This window comes from Pangasianodon hypophthalmus, chromosome 1 (assembly GCF_027358585.1).
Source record: "Pangasianodon hypophthalmus isolate fPanHyp1 chromosome 1, fPanHyp1.pri, whole genome shotgun sequence".
NCBI classification, from domain to species: Eukaryota; Metazoa; Chordata; class Actinopteri; order Siluriformes; family Pangasiidae; genus Pangasianodon; species Pangasianodon hypophthalmus.
The window spans coordinates 24,948,951-24,966,231 of NC_069710.1; the positions used below are offsets into that span (position 1 = coordinate 24,948,951).

General features: G+C 38.2%; 1 protein-coding gene across 3 annotated transcripts in view; it reads right to left on the minus strand.

Annotated features, from left to right (window-relative positions):
* The window catches only part of otoa (otoancorin), an 18,179-nt gene extending 4,585 nt beyond the window's left edge, over positions 1 to 13,594 (minus strand). For 2 of the 3 annotated variants that reach the window (XM_034314232.2, XM_034314143.2), the window contains exons 1-23: positions 13,508 to 13,594; positions 11,380 to 11,445; positions 9,780 to 9,863; positions 9,538 to 9,611; positions 9,142 to 9,163; positions 7,783 to 7,822; positions 7,491 to 7,614; positions 7,255 to 7,323; positions 6,917 to 7,104; positions 6,647 to 6,810; positions 5,625 to 5,749; positions 5,000 to 5,145; positions 4,730 to 4,838; positions 4,426 to 4,644; positions 4,144 to 4,305; positions 3,892 to 4,032; positions 3,584 to 3,639; positions 3,351 to 3,471; positions 3,148 to 3,266; positions 2,906 to 3,041; positions 2,216 to 2,409; positions 1,016 to 1,106; positions 188 to 350 (exon numbers count right to left, since the gene is read on the minus strand). In XM_034314232.2, the coding sequence (XP_034170123.2) occupies positions 188 to 350; positions 1,016 to 1,106; positions 2,216 to 2,409; positions 2,906 to 3,041; positions 3,148 to 3,266; positions 3,351 to 3,471; positions 3,584 to 3,639; positions 3,892 to 4,032; positions 4,144 to 4,305; positions 4,426 to 4,644; positions 4,730 to 4,838; positions 5,000 to 5,145; positions 5,625 to 5,749; positions 6,647 to 6,810; positions 6,917 to 7,104; positions 7,255 to 7,323; positions 7,491 to 7,614; positions 7,783 to 7,822; positions 9,142 to 9,163; positions 9,538 to 9,611; positions 9,780 to 9,834 (2,518 nt within the window). In that variant the 5' untranslated portion in view covers positions 9,835 to 9,863; positions 11,380 to 11,445; positions 13,508 to 13,594. The remainder of the gene's footprint in view (positions 1 to 187; positions 351 to 1,015; positions 1,107 to 2,215; positions 2,410 to 2,905; positions 3,042 to 3,147; positions 3,267 to 3,350; positions 3,472 to 3,583; positions 3,640 to 3,891; positions 4,033 to 4,143; positions 4,306 to 4,425; positions 4,645 to 4,729; positions 4,839 to 4,999; positions 5,146 to 5,624; positions 5,750 to 6,646; positions 6,811 to 6,916; positions 7,105 to 7,254; positions 7,324 to 7,490; positions 7,615 to 7,782; positions 7,823 to 9,141; positions 9,164 to 9,537; positions 9,612 to 9,779; positions 9,864 to 11,379; positions 11,446 to 13,507) is intronic. The other variant, XM_034314187.2, reaches the window with a different exon arrangement.
* Between the last annotated feature and the right edge of the window lie 3,687 nt (positions 13,595 to 17,281).

A 17,281-nucleotide genomic window follows, 5' to 3' on the forward strand; every position in this document is an offset into this window, starting at 1 on the left:
AGCATTCATTTTCTTGTTATTATGCTTTTATAGCGTATTAATCTGAACATGCATGATACACATAATCCCAGACAGATCCAAGAATAAAAGCTTTATAATCGTGCTCAATCAAACCTTACTGAGCAAAAATAATAACTTGGACATCTCTTTTTGTATACTGTTTGTATACTATACTGTATGAACCCACTCTCTCTCCTGCGGCGCTGCTGGGTGATTTTAGTTTTCAGCTGAAAGAGTTTGCGCTGGAGGGCTGAAAGATTGGGCCAGGCACTGAACTCCTCTGGGGCCAGACCTGCAACCTGAGCCTCCAGGCTGTGTTGCAGATCTGACAAAGATTTCTTCAGCCAGGTCTACAGAGGAGAGATGAGTATAGAGGTTAAACGATCAATCTCAACAGTGAGAACAGAATATGAACAATAAAAAGAGAAGAAAAATATGTCAGAACGCAGTTCTTCACTTGAGAAAGCTTTTCAGATATGCTATATTTGGACACAAGTATGCATTCAGCTAAACAGCTGTTTATCAACATTTTCATGCAATGTTTCAGCTAAAGCCTCTTAATATTTGTTTTAATAGAGATTTAAATATAGCTGGAGCTACACTAGCCCTCATCAAAATATTAAATATGTACTTAGTTCCATATGAGTAGGCATGTTTAAATATAACCACTAATGTCACTGATTAACTTCTTAATGTGTATATCATCTTAATAGAAGTGTTTATTTGAGGGCATGTATCCCTCAAAGTTGGCTTTGTTTATTTTTTCACAATTTAATGTGCTGCATAACGGGAACTCCACTTCGGTCCTGAAAACCCACTGCCCTGCACAGCTGTAGAGTTTTCATGCACCCAACATACCAGACCTAAGTCATGAAGGACTATAGTTGAGAAATCTTGGCTTAGAAACAATTCTGGAATATGGCTCAATGTGTATGTTATTAATAATATACTGAATCTTTCAGCTGATCTAATAAGACAGTGGAATGAGTCGGAGGAGACTGAGACCAATACACACCTTAAAAGACAGTGCGTCAAGGGCGGCGTCATTCAGTAAGAGGAGGGGTCCCAGTGACTTTACGACATCCTCTGACCAATTAGATGGGGCCCTAGTTGAAATCACAGAGAGATGTTAAAATAAATCTAAAATATTTCATTAAGCCAAAAGCAGGTAATAATGACATGGAATACATAGGAAGCCCACTCACACTACAGCAAAGCTTTACACGAACTTTCAGTGGGGGTTCATCCATAGTTGCAAGTGGGGCAGATCCCCACCATTTATATCAGTTGTTCAACAAATATAAATTTTTATAACATCTTCACAACTACATACATACAGTACTAATGACCTCTCTTCAGTGACCAGTGATTTAAAAAATGTTGCTCTTTAACAGATATAAGCCAACGTTCCATTGATTTATTCGCCTTTCTACAAGTTGTGCAAGTTGCGCAATTCTACGAGGAGCAGCAGACAGAACTGTTAATGGGGTTGCCAGATTTGCCATCTAGATATTGTTTTAGAGCAAATAACTGGAATTAAATCTAATGAAGTGCATACAGTGTGTCTATGATGTATAAAACCATTTCTATTGTAAGATACAGTATATTCCAAAGATTGGGAGAGGGAAAGAGGGATTATGGAGTGGATAATGTTAATACACAAGAAATGTGTGTGCACCATGCTGACTCTGTTTACCAAAAAAAGAGAAAAAAGAAAAATGTGTCCCCCTTTTCCAATGCCTGATTTTTTGGGGGCTAGTCTTGTCTTTTAAGGTTTTTGATTTGTAGTTGAGTTGGAAATTTTGCTGAAACCTGGTAACCCTGTTTAATGATATTAGCTCTTCTGAGTTAGTCTCTCACACTGATGAAAAGCACATCAGCTGCATCAAACACAGTTGAACCAAGGCATGTCTATATCTGCTCACAATAAACTGCTACGCTGTATGCTCGATGACTGAATGTTGTCGACACTCATCTGCCTGTTACAGGGTCACTTGTAGTAGATAGTAGATACACTAGATAGCAGCCTATAGCATAATTCAAGTGTGATAGCCTCTCATCTTAACTTTGTTTGAGGCTATGTCATTATTAACATCATCCTGCTCCACTAAAATGTATGAGCTGCTGATGCAGCCTTTACACAGCTAGTTATGAATAAGAGAGGCATGAAGAGGTCTGTAGATAGAGGTGTCTGTAAGGCAGGGGACTACACTACCCATAGAGATTTGTGAGCAGAGTAAACAGAGGTGCTCTGGAAGGCCGGGGAATGTGTTTGCAGGATGCCAGTGCCTGCACAGTGAAGTTCTGAGCATCAGGTTTCAAAGAGGAGATCCAGGTTGGGTCCAATTCACACACAAGTGGACCCAAAGATGAGATATCCGCTGCAGACACTGCAGATGCGTTCTTCCCCTGAGGAGATAGGAACAATGGAGATAAGGTCAGTGCTTGTTTTGAAATTCATGAAAATTCTGACACTGAAATGAAATTTTGCTTTTTAGAGATGTTCTTAGTAATAATTTTATCCTTTTATCACAGCTTTTATTTGAAATACTATCAGATATTTGGTCAGATAGTGGGTACATTTAGTTACCACCAAGATATAAAACATGCAAATAATTTACTGTGTGTGTTATATCTTTGTGGGAACCAAATTTACCCACTATCTGGCCCAATATCTGACAGTTGTGACCATGTAGGGACATTTGGATGGTCCCCATGATGTAAACTGCTATTTTTTAAACAAAAACTGTAGAGCCAAAAGGTTGCGTTTTGGTTACTGAGGTTAAGGTTAGGGTTAGATTTAGATATACACATAGCATCAATTAGCAGCATTAATATTTATGTCAGTGGAAGGTCCTCACAAGGATAAGTCAAATGTGTGTGTGTGTGTGTGTGTGTGTGGTACCAGGCAGCTTAGGGCTTTGTTTCTAAGTTCCCGGCGTGATGGTGCACTGTTTGGTAGGGATGAGAGGTTGGCTTGACTTATCTTCTCCAGAAAATAAGGACACATGGAGGCTGGGAGACCCTGAATCACCTGTACCCTGTGCATTAGGAGTTAAAACGTGTTTAGCAGTGTGTGTATTGTTATTTGTAGTATTACTTAATCATAGTATTCATATTATTGTAGTATATCTGTAGAAATAATACGGTAGGTGGATAAGCAGCAGAGCTGGAATGGCCTGGAGCTCTGATTTGCTCATGTTTGTGAAATATCCAGGCCTTTGCTTCTCCAGACTTTGGAACAGTTTGCTAGCCATGCAGTGCACCTGGGAGAAGTGATGGGGAGAATGAGAAAATTGTGGGGGATAAACCAGAGCTTTGTAATTGTACTAAAATGAAGGACTCCTTACCTGTGTTCTAGAGAGCAAGTTAAAAGACTTGGCAAGTGTTTGAGTTGCTTCCAAGGTATCACTCTGAGCAATGCCATCAATCATGCTGCAGGTCACACCCTGAACAGCCTGGCCCAGCTTTCTGTTAAGTGTTAGATTTTCTAGCAGATTAACACATACTTTTTGTTCACAAGCATCAAAGTTGTTAAACAGTTATATTTCACCTCTCGGTTTTGAATTATCAACTGGCTCACCTTATCTGCTCAGGTTTGAGTCCATTACTTACAATCTTCTTCAAAAGGTAAACAGACTATGGAGAAAGAAAGAAGGTGCTCTTGATTTAATAATTTTTTTTGGGGGGGACTAAATGAAAATAGAAATATGTAACAATTTTGGACAGTTCACTGTTCCCCTTAAAAAGGTGATTTTTTTTTACTACATGAACCAAAAAAATGACTGAGCTAGAGGAGAGTTAAGTACAGTTTGCACCAAATGTACTCACAAGGATAAGAATATCTGTCAATAGAAGGTTCTCACAGGTAAAACGTGTTTGTCTGTTTACCTGTGTGCTGGACCAGCTGCGGCCCTCCAGCTGATCCAGAGAATTAAGGTTTGCTTTGTCAAGGATGGAGAGAGAGAGAGAGGCGATAAGAGCATCTGGAACTTCCTTCACCAAATGACTTGCATTCACATCGGCACGCATCTGAGAAAGCGAGTGAAATGGAGGTGTAGAATCCAACTTTTCTGCCCCTCCTACTCCATGCTTTATTTTGATATATTTCTATAATGAATATATAACTTATTGTATCCTTACCCCCACAAGCAGAGCCTTTTTCTGTAAAGAAGACAACCTCTCACTTATATTTTTCAGGCCCTCACTTCCCAGCAGGCCTTGTGCCTTGACATTCTTGAGCAGTTCACTGTCTACACCTCTCACCATTGAGCCCAGGGACAACAATTTCTCACCATTGATGTCCTACCGAAGAGAGAAGAATGAGAGAGGATGGCGAATTTTGTTAACCTGGCAGCAAAAATGTCACAAGGACAAGACAAGCTAATAGCAGGAAAAAGTAATGGTCTAATACGTGGTCCGAACCTTAACCTTCTCCAGTAATTTCTGGGCCAGGATTTTGGCCTGAGCTGGCTTCCATTCTGTTTGACTCAAGCTGGACATAGTGCTATTCAGAGTGTCTCTGCTGAAACTGGACAGTATAGAGGGAGAGAGAACCAACATCCCAGAGCCCAGAGAATGCAGCATCTCAGAAGTAGGAGGCTCGCCATCTGCCATCAGCTTCCTCACCAACTGCTTCCTCATCTGAGAGATAGACAGAGGGAGAGTGAGTGACAGCGGAGTCAAGGGAATGCTCTGTAAAAAGCTCTTTTTAAGAACTTTGATTGACCTCATCGATCCCGCTGGGTTCACAGCCCCCCAGCTGGTGGAGCAGCTTCTTAATTTGTGTAGCATTCAGCGACTGGGGATCATCGTAGAAACAGACGAGATATCCAAGCCTGGACAAGGAAGCAGAGATGAGATTAGATGTTAAAACCTTTTATATCTGATCACAGCATAATCGCAAATTTCTATTATCATGTAAATAGAGCTTTAACTTATACAGTCCTGTGATAAAATCATATAAAACCATGGTATGAAACCTCCAGATGTGACACACCTGTCCATTTGGTTGGAGAAGTTCTGTTTGGCATTGAAACACTCTTGCTTGAGTCGTTGCATTAGTGTCTGGGCAATGGCAGCCTGCATCCCGCTGACGTTATTGAATGAAAATGGGAACTCGGGAGACTGGAAGAACTTACACATCTAAGAGAAAGAGACAGAAAAATAGAGACACAGTATTCAAGAGCACATTATTTAAAGCTAAGACATGTTAGATTTTAATCCTTGTATGAAACCAAAATATATGAGAATATTCCATTCACACATCATTGTTTTGACACTTTACATATTCCACATGGTAACTGATGGATTCCCCCTACACACAGTGTTAACTGTTGATGTTGATAATTGTTGATAACACAATGCTACATTTGTAAATTCCTCAATAGATTAGTACATTAGCATTTTCACTGTTATTGTATTTGGTGAATTAAAAAAAAAACCAACCTGATATTTTTATATTAATGAAGAATGATTTGCACTGGAATGTTTAACAGAATCATATTAGTAGGAATTTCTTTTTCTGGACTTCCAAGTGCTCAAACCAGCCTGCTGAGTCTGTGTCTGCTTTAGTGTATGCTCCCAAGGGAGTACATAAGGAAGAACGTTCCAAAAAAACTGACCTCTTCTGGAGGTATGCCCCTCACTTCTGCCTCAGGCAGTCGTGAAATGAAACGTCCCATCATCCTCAGCACCTCAGCCTTCAGCCAAGGCATTTTAGGTTGACAGCCAGAAACTGAAGAATTAACTGAAGAGATACAGAGAAATGTTGTGTTCTCTGGTGTTGCTGTAGTTACACACAGACAGGACATTACAAGCAATGTCTCTTGCTTTTATTCATCACACGTGCAAGTTCACTGGATTACATAAGTACAGCTTCTTATTTTTATTTATCCTTTCCCTCCTCCTTATCTGGCTCCCTCATCTTTCTTTCCTTTCTCTCCTCCACATGGTTTCTCTGGTTCAGTGTCATTCCCAAATCAAGAAACTGTTATTTAGGAACAACAGACAACTCGCCGGACACACTATCAGAATGTGCTAGATTCTTTAAGTGGCATTTATAATGCCTGTGTGAGAACATTTTCTTTCAGTAATGTTGGAGAACGATCATTTAAGAAAGATGTAAAATGTGTGACGAACATAGGTTACAATATTTTAAAAATGAGGTATATGGAGCAGCAGCTCAATAAATGAAAGCATTTTTTTATTTGTACAGAAATATGGTTTTATTTTTGAATCTCAGGCAGTCGGGCTACAACCAAGTAGTTCATCTCCTATTAGTAATGACTTTTCTCCTATTAGTAATTGCTCTTTTTCAAGTTCTGCAAGCAGGTTTGCCAGGTTCCACGTACAATGTCCACCTATTGCAGATACAGTAGATACTGCAAATCTGAAATGCGCACCACTGTTATCTAGTTTCCCCGAAAAGACGGAGAAAAAGAAGAAACCATGTCTTCAAGCCATGTGTTCACGGACCTCGCTTTGTGCACGGGGGCATTGTCATGCTGGAACAGGTGTGCGCCTCGTAGTTCCAGTGAAGGCCATCATATGGGTGTGATGATTAGGTGTTCACAAACCTTTGGCCATATAGTGTACATGTAATTTCTTGACCATTATAGCAACATCTAGGTTTGAGAGGACTTACGCATGGCAGGTTGTACTGGCATTGGCGGACTGGGAACACCAGAAAGGCTATGATTTGGAGCACAACTGGGATCAGTTTCTATCACTCTCTCTTTCATCCATCGCCTGATATCATTCCTTTGCTCTTCTGAAAGGGAGACGAAGACCTCATTGAATGTCTGCATCCTGAAGAAAGCAGAAACAAATCAAAGAAGGAAAGAAAGACAAAGATTTATTGTTATTTCCCTTTACTTCATCTTTCTCTAGCTACCTCTGTAACTCCCTCACTCACATTTCAGGGAGCTGAGAGCCCTGCAGTGTCGACGGCAGCATTAGAGAAGAAGGTGACATCTCTAGGAAAGGTTTAGCCGCCCACAGCAGCTTTCTGAGCTGCTCTGGATCAAACTGTGTAGCATTGTGTACGATGGCCTCCCAGGAAAGAGGAGCCAAGAACGCTCGCATGAAACAGTGTTTCTTCTCCTGAAGAGAGGGAGATCAGGCGACAGAGAGGAAGAGGGGATAGAAAGGATAAAGAGAATTTCACAATCAACATATATAGGAGTTTTACAAGATGAAAAAATTTGATACAAGACAACATTTGTTTTGTGATTATACACACAACGCACTAACCGTGGTGTTCCATATGTGCTCGATCATTTGTGGCAGATTCGAACTGTTGCACATTTTCTCTGTCATGTTCTTAAAGCAGCACATTAAACAAAGAGCATGAGAAGAACATTAAATTAACTCATATGTATATATATATATATATATATATATATATATATATATATATATATATATATATATATATAATATAAGAATATATAACTGTGTAAGTGGCGTTGCATTAGTTTGTGTAGTACCAAGGCCGGTTCTGTTTCATTGGGCTTCAGGTTAGAGGAGGAGAGAGGAGGGAGTGAAGAAAGAAGGGAAGCAAAAAGAAAGATGGGCTTTCCCATTGTCATCTCATCTGGTTTGGAGAAAGAGCTGGGGTGGAGGGTTTCACATGTCACATTATTGTTCAAATGACAAAACCTACTCAGTTATTTACCCTTGAAAAAACGTTCTATGTACAGTATATTCAAACACAACCAAATCATTTAACATTAAATGTGCCGGAATAAATCTTTCCATAAGGGCATCTGAACACATTACCTGTTCAACATAGAGTCCATTAGGATGGGTGGAGAGTAACCTGTAGCAATGCAGTCATTTCACATTGTTAATACATACTGCAAAATACAAGATACTACAGAAATATCTGATTTTAAAGATGCAGAGGTTTTTTTTTTTTTTTTTTTTTTTTTTGGAAGAGCTGTAACAACCAAAACTAAGAGCTATATTGAAGTAAGTTATCATTTCAGCATGCCCTTTGCATGATGCTGACAGGATTCTGACTAGACTCAATACTCACTAAAACTCTCTAAATATAGCCTATTTTTAATCCTCTTCTTTTTGCAACCCCCTACGGGATTTAGTGAGCTACATCATGGTCTTGTACATGCCAAATTTCCACCCAAAATGTTTTACAATTTTCAACAAGCTCCAAAAGAGCCCCTGTGTCTAATATACATAGACAGAACGGTATACTTTATTGATTGTCTAATATACATAGACAGAACGGTATACTTTATTGATTGTCTAATATACATAGACAGAACGGTATAATTTATTGATTGTCTAATATACATAGCTAGAAAGGTATACTTTATTGATTGGTCAAATGGAAAGTAGCTGAAAACCACAGGAAGTTAAATACACAGGATACGTACACCTAATTACACATACTACATACATTTACACACAGTGCAGAAACAAAACACTGCCACTGAGCCTCCTATCTCAGACCATAAAAAAACCCATGCTTTTTGAGCCTTCTGTTCCTCTGAACACATGAAAGGTGCAGTGGACCATCACTTTCCACAACATCAAATATATCACCTGCTTGAAGAAAACCCTCCCCAGCCCTGTCTGCCATGCCTCTCCTGCTGACTTAGTTGAGCATTACAATGACTCCCTGTCCTCTGCTCTTAATATTCTAGCCTTTCTTTCACACTGAACCATGGTACAATTCTGAGCTTTGCCACTCCTCTACTAAGCCTGGTCACAGATGAACTCTGAGCCCTTACTACATTACAAGAATTCCCTCACTACTGCTAAAACCTCTTTATGCATCCATTATGCCTTCTTGAGAAGGCGACATGAGATCTTTTATCTCTGCCATCAACAGTTTACTCAAGCCACTTAATATGCATAGTCCTCACCAACTCCCTGAAAAATGTTTTGCTGTCTACTGCTTCTAGACTCTAGATCTTTACTTCCCTACACACTGATCAACTGGACTCCACTGATTTATTTAAATCACACCTGAAAACTCCTTTGTTTAAGATGGCCTGTTCTGTCTGGTGCCCCTTTCACTTCAGCTGCTAACCTTTTGCACCCTTCTCCTGCCTGCTGTTGCTATGATTCTACTTGCTTTTTTTTTCATTGTAAAGCAAGTGTCTTAGCTCTTACCTTTCTTGGAGCATATGATCATCTGTAGGAGAAAAAAAACATGGTAAGGTTAATTACACTGAGTGACAGATTTTTTTGTCACATTAAAGGAAATTGCATCTTTGCATTCCTCTTCTCTTGTGACACATGACATACTGACAATTCTTAGAAAGCTTGTATTAGGTATGCTGTATTAATTAGAACATTTAATTGACAACAAATGTAATGTTATCACAGATAATGGAGAGGTCTGATATTATGTGCTGCAATATTTAAAAAATAATAATTTCAAGGAAACAAGGTTTATTTAGTGATATGACCTAAGACTATTCAGGCATAGTCCTGTCTAGTCGTTTGAACAGTACTAATGTAACACAGAAGAGCTGACTGAAGTGGCTTTATGTAATAAACAAATACCATCTTCTTGGCCATTTCCTTAAAGTCTTGTGGCAGTGGAGGAAAGTCTTGTGGTGGCATGCCCTGTGACATTACTAGAAAAGAAATAATACGAAGAAATGCTTTTATTTCTATTAGACACACTGGTATAATTATTGCAATGTTGCTTTCTAAAAAAAAGCTAAAGGAGCCTGACATAACTCATGCAATATGCAGCTATAATCTGCTTCATTAAATTATTGTGTATTGTGAATTCATCTTACCTGTAGCCCATTGAGCTAAAAGAAGAAAAATCAAAGTTCCTCGAGCCTGAGACATCGCAGATTCCTCCAGATGTCTCTCACTGGCTAACAAATCAAACATTTTTAAATTATTTTGAGAACAATACTCAACAATGGATAATACTATTTATTATTTATTTGTATCATAAAGTAACTTAAGTTGCTATGGACAATGTTTACATGTGAAACATAATAGTGAAATAGAACTTGCAGTCTCTAGTAGACAGACTCCACTCAAACATAATAATAAAAAATAATAAAAAAAGTTGAAACTAGTCTTAAAATTGTAATGGTGAAAAGTGGTCAAAAGTGAGAACTGAGAAGGGTAATTACAGTGAAACCCACACATACACAGGGAGAAAATGTACAGAAAATGTTACAGATAGTAACTCTGGATAGTGCTCAGGCTCAAATCAGGGACTCTGGAGCAGTGAGCAGGATGTGACACTGCTCCTAGCACCTCTTATGATAAATTTATGGTGGTGACATGCTCATTAATAAATAAATGAACAGGTGTGAAAAATGTGTTGCAGTCACATTTGTATTGTATTCAAAATCAGCACCGAATATACATTTGCATATTTGTATTTGCATAGAAGTCAAAGTCAAAGTCATTTTATTTGTCACATGCATAATACGCCAGACACAACTGCACATTGAAATGCTTGTGGTGAGGCTCTGTAAACTCGTACAACAGAAAAGAACACACAAACCTTCTTTAAGAGAAGTGATTAGACAATAATTTCAAAAATACAAATAGAACAAATAGAATACAATTTTGGATTGTGATTGGGTGCAATATTTACTTAAAGAGCAGCAGAGAATAACAGAGTATGAACACTGAGTATGTATGCATGTGACAGACGTAAAGTACCAGGGACAGCACAGCAGGCTATCTATCGCCTAACCAGAGCAAAGACATTCTATTATGTGCTTTATAGTTCTCACATGTGGCACATGATGGTGAAATAGAGCTTTCTTGTAGGGACACTCCAGCCAAAATTTGAAAAGCTGATACTAGTCTCTTGCAGTAGTGATGGAGTTGTTTCATGAGAAGGGTATCAATTACAGGAGATTGTAGTTGCTCTCTCTGGACCCATAAATATAACGTTAACCCCTCCAAAGATTGGGCTACCCTCCCATTTCCTTACTGTTAACACGGCCTGATGCTTGCTTCCCTCATTATGGATGAGTGAATTTGCTAAATAGGTCTGTTAATGCATCATAACATGAACATAACTTGCTACTAGTTAACAGAGATAGCAGCTAATTACTTACAGCATGATTGACTTTTCTCTCATTTAAGCTACAACTGGCTTTTATGCCCCTGCTTCCTTATCTGTTATTAATGTTATCAGTAAAAAAAAAAAAAATCTTTTATTATTATTTGGAGCCAGCTGGATAGAAGTACTTTTGCTACTTTTGCTACCTGAAAAAAAAAAAAAAGCAGGCTTGTAAAAACACTGTACCCTCTCTGCCAAGTAACTGAACTACATGAGTCATGTTTGGAGCAGGATACATTTAACAAACAATCATGTTCCAATCCAAAAGCTAATATAAGAAAGTTAACTAGCTACCTTACCTCAGTTCAACTTTTCTTGTCCCAGTAGGACCAAGGAGCTTATCTCTCTGACGTCTGTACTGTGTGCTATAAAAACAGAGATTTTTTAGAATGGATTGTATCAGATATATCAAATAACTCTGCTTTCAGTTCTCTCTTATCTCTCAATGTCCTATTTCCAGGAAATTGTATAAATAAACATCCTTAAGTTTTGGGTTTCACTACACCACATAGGGTATGCTGCATCCTGCAATCCACAGACATTCAGTTGAATTATGATTAATAATTAAGATAACTGAGTTATCTTGTTTCACACCATATTTTACTCCCTATCTGTATTTCACCAAATTCCATCTCCAATTGTTAGCAGTTCTTACTTACAATACCAATAATGATTAGTCGCTCATGGTGACAACTCCCAGTGATTGTGTTTGACATATTTGCATAACGTTGGGTATTACAGAGGCCAGACTTTGACTGATATGATTTTTTAAAAATATCAATCAATGGATTAAAGGCTAGTTTAAGGGTGTAATTTTGCTTTAGGCATTGCATTTCCATTTGAGAGCAATTTTTAAAAAAACGTTTATACTTAGAAACATTTTATTATAACCAAAAATTATACAAAGTCGAATCTATATTATGCTAGATTCATTCATTTATTAGTTCATGTTTAGTAACCGCTTTATCATGGTTAGTGTCATGGTGGATCTGGAGCCTATACTGGAAACACTGATCATGAAGCAGGATGGGATGCTAGTACACATATTGCCATACACACTCATACCTAGGGGCACTTTAGAGTTTCAATTCACCTACTGGCATGTTTTTGGGAGATTTGAGAAAACCAGAGAACCTGACTGAAACCCACACATACACAAGGAGAAAATAGACACAGACAGTAACTCATGCTCAGGATCAAACCAGGCACCCTGGAGCTGTGAGGAAGCAACACTGCTCCCAGCAAAAAAATAAAAATAAAAATCTTAAGTTGTATTTATAGCAGTGACCTGCTCATTAAGAAAAAAACGAACAGGTGTGAAAAATGTGTTGCAGTCACATTTGGACTGTATTCAAAATCAGCACCAAATGGACATTTTACATTTGCATTTGCATGCAAATACAGTATAAATCCATTAAGCATGTCACAGAAGTAAAGGGCTGGGGACAGCAGGCTATCTATAGACTACATTTTATTATGTGACATCACTCCCTCCTGTGTTTAAGGCCTCCCTTCCCAATTTGTGAACCTAAGTTTTATTTTCCATTGTTGCCATGGTTTCTGTAGTCATGAACACAGAGTCACAGATGTGACCTATGAATCTTTCCTTATAATGCCTTCCACCTATGAGGATTTGGGAGGGCTGCCTGGTTACTGGCTGTGTGAGCAAAATCCCATCAGGATTCATTTACAGAAAAACAGTACTTTTAAATTCCTATTTTCCACCACACACACACACACACACACCGTTCACAAGGTGGAAAAAAACAGCAATATTTCTAATTTTAGCCAGTCATCAGCAGAAAAATGTGACCAATACAGCAATAAATAACTGGTGCAATTTTTTTTCTTAGTGCATGCTGAGAGTACAGCACTGCTGGGATTTAAAAAAAATCCTAAATTTGGGGATACAAAATAAAGAAGGTATTGTGGAAATGAAAAACTGAATACTACACAGTATCTGCAGTGTACATGCCTGCATGATTCTTTTTATTTCATAAAAGTGTGATTCACATTTCTGATATTATGCTGTATTTTCAGATGACTATCTGATGCTCACAGGTGTCAGTTAGTAACCTGTTGCGAAAACTGATCAGTACACAGAACAATAGCCAAACTCTAGCCCAAATTATCTCTTCATCTCTTATGCTGCCAGTGCTTAATAATTTAAAGAAACGTAGTGACCTCATGGAACATAAAAGATGTCATGTTAACTACAAATACTTTTAAATAAATATAGTCATATTTATGTTCTATCAAATATCAGTGTTAAATATATGCATGATTTTGTACCCAGTGATTGAGTCTGCCCAGGGTTTGAAAAGTAAGGACACTAGTCTAATTTCAATAACCTACAATTCAAGTATATTTTCCTTTCTAATTTTGATTCAAATTGTATGTCATTCATAAACAAAAAGGCAGACTTACTGAGCGAGGTGTTCTCCTTTCAGGATACAAACCGGATGATGTGAGTTGCTGTAGACATGTACATCCACTGTGCACTGGGAGGGGGGAAGTGTGTGTCAAGCAATCTCCTTTCCCCTCCCACTATTCAGTGGCATCAGATGCTTGAAGAACTTCTTCTGTTGGTGTCAATTTCAGCACCATTATCAAATGGTGAATGACAGAATTTCCCAAAAAATAAAACATGAAATAACAATGTGAATAACTAACAATAATGAATAAAGACAATATTTACAGTGCCTTGTATAAGTATACATCCCACTTAAACTTTTCCATGTTTTCTATTGTTATAACTGGGGACTGAAATGGACTTACCTGAGATTGTATGTCGTGAATCTACACAAAACAGCCCATAATATTGAAGTGTGGGCAAATCAGTATAGTTGGTTAAATTATTTACAAATAAAAGATGTAAAAGTTGTGCATAAGTATCCTCCCCACTGCTGTGAAACACCTAAATTAGTTCTGGTGCAACTAGAAGTCACATAATTAGCTGAATAAATTTGACCTGTGTGCAGTTAAAGCGTCACAATACAAATACACCTGATCCTGGAAAACTGCAGTTAGAGAACATACCTAAACAAACTGAATCGTAAAGCCCAAGGGGTTTTCAAAACAAGTCTGGGACAAGCTTTGGAAAAGCATCACCAGTTAAGGATGGCAATAGAGAAGCAGCAAAGAGGCCAAGGGTAAATCTGAAGTAGCTAGAGAGATCCACAGCTCAGATGGAAGAAGATGTTCATAGGACAACCATGGACACTACACAATGCAGGGATTTATGGAAGAGCAGCAAGCAGAAAGTCAATATTGAGAATAGCGATATGAAATCCCATCAACACACACAGCAGGACTTGGACCTGTCCACACACACACACACACACACCAATGCTCAGTGAAGCGGTTACATACACATTGACTCATTGACTCAGTGCTGCTCAACCAATGAGAACACTCTGTGCTGCTAAGATTTTTGATTATTATCTGCTGATAATATTGTGCATATCATTGCTGCTAATCTTCTTTCTGAGCCAGACTCTTGCACATGTATTTTGCATACCACGTTTGCACTTCCATCACAAATATATCTGCACTACTGCTCTTACTTATCTCTATGCATACATATACAGTCAGGTCCGGAAGTATATGGACAATGACAGAGTTTTTGTGATTTTGCCTTTATACACCACCACAATGGATTTGAAATAAAACAATCAAGATGTAATCGAAGTGTAGACTTTCAGCTTTAATCCAAGAGGTTTAACAAAAATATTGCATTAACTGTTTAGGAATTACAGTCATTTTTTACATAGTCCCTCTATTTTCACAAGCTCAAAAGTAATTGGGCAATTGACTGATAAGCAGTTTCACGTTTCCTCGTTATTTTATGACAAATTAAGGGGATAAATGGTCTGGAGTTGATTCCAAGTGCATTTGGTAGCTGTTCATGGGAACTTTCAATATGTGGTACAAAGATGTGTCGATGCAAGTGAAGGAGGCCAACATTAGGCTAAAAAAACAAAACAGATCTATCAGAGAGATAGCAGAAGTTTTAGGAGTGGCCAAATCAACAATTTGGTACATTCATAAAAAGAAGTACAGTACAGCAACACTAAAAGGCCTGGAAGGCCATGGAAGACAACTAAAGTGGATGATCGCTGAATTCTTTCCTTGGTGAAGAAAAACCTCTTCACAACATTGAACCAAGTCAAGAACACTCTGGAGGAAGTAGGCATATCTTTGTCTAGAGTCTAGAGAAGGCTTCATGAATGTAAATACAGACAGTTTACCTCAAGATGCAAACCACTGGTAACATTCAAGAACAGCAAGGCCATTGCTAAAAAACCTCAAGAAAAAGCCTGACCAGTTCTGATGCAAGATTAACTTGTACCAAAATAATGGGAAGAGTATGGAGAAGGAAAGGGAGGGCTCATGATCCAAAGCATACCACATCATCTGTCAAACATGTGGAAGTATTGTTATGGCATGGGCATGTACGGCTGCCAGTGGAACTGGGTCATGGTGTTTATTGATGATGTGACTGCTGACAGAAGTAGCAGGATGAATTCTGAAGCATATAGAGCTATACTTTATGCTCAGATTCAGTCAAATGCAGCAAAACTGAGAGGATGGAGCTATACAGTATATGGATAATGACCCAAAATGAGAAAGCAACCCAAGAGCTTCTTAAGGCAAAGAAATTAAATGTTGTTAAATGTCTGATGATCTCAACCCAATTGAGCATGCTTTTCACTTACTGAAGACAAAACTGAAGGCAGAAAGACCCACAAACAAGCAGCAACTAACGAAGACTGCAGTAAAGGCCTGGAAAAGCAGGCCTTCTCAAGGGAGGAAACTCAGCATTTAGTGATGTCCATGGGCTCCAGACTTCAGGCAGTCATTGACTGCAAAGGATTTGCATTCAAGTATTAAAAATAATCCTAATATTTATGATTATGTTAGTTTGTCCAAGTACTTTTGAGCCTGAATGGAGGGACTCTGCAAAAAATGGCTGTAATTCCTAAACGGTTAATGCAGTATTTTTGTTAAATCCCTTGAATTAAAGCTGAAAGTCTACGCTTCAATCACATCTTGATTGCTTCAATTCAAATCCATTGTGGTGATGTACAGAGGCAAAATCACAAAAATTGTGTCACTGTCCAAATACTTATGGACCTGACTGTATATGTAGAGTCAGCAAACATGTAAAGGCTCTGTGATTTTATGAGATAAAAACTCATAAAAACTATTTGGCCTTGAGAACAGCACCTCCCAGGGAAGCGTGGTAGAATCATGTTGTGGAGATGCTTTTTTTTCTTTTTTTAATCTGCAGAACTTGCCAGGGTTGTGGGCAAGATGGATGGAGTCAAATTCATGGTAAGAAGAAAATCCAGTCCCAAGATAATTGAGACTGGGGAGGAAGTTTACATTCCAACAGGACAATGATCCCAAGCATACTGCCAAAGCTATATGGAGTAGTTCAAAACCAAGAACCTGGATGTGTTAGAATGGCCCAGTCAAAGCTGCGACCTCAATATGACTGAGAATCTGTGGCAAGGATTGAAAATTGCTGTTCACCCAAGAACTCTATTCAGAGAACAATTTTGCCAAGAAGAATGGGTAAAAATATCAGGATCCAGCTGTGCAAAACTGATAGAGACATATAACAGAAGATCGCACCTGTAATTGCAGGCAAAGATGGTTCTACCAATAAAAAATTAGCACCTTCAAAAAATTAAATGGTAAAATCTCAGGTTCCAAATGTTTTGCACACAGGTTCAATTACACAAGTACAATTAAGCCTCTTGATGTTTGACTGAACAGTAAGTGTCTATGTAGGTCCCTCTGGGACTTATTAAAGCTTACTTAGAACATGACCTTAATGATTCATCCTTGAGTGAGCTGAGGAAAGAACAAATTCACCCACACAAATGCCCAAATGACAAAGACAGAAGATGACACTGATATGGTACTATATTTCATTTATTGACGTATACCATCTTTATTAAACTGTATTCATACAGAAAGATGAGTGAAAGTTACATGTAGTGCCCTCCAGAATTATTGGCACCTTTCATAAAAATGATTGTATAAAATATTAATGACATACAATAATTAAAAATTTTCTATTCAACCAATAGGAGAACTATTTTTCTTCTTTATTCTAAAGAAGACATTCTCCTTAGAATTTTCAAATAATAGTATTTTCTCTCAAAAACAAATGAGCCAAAATTATTGGCA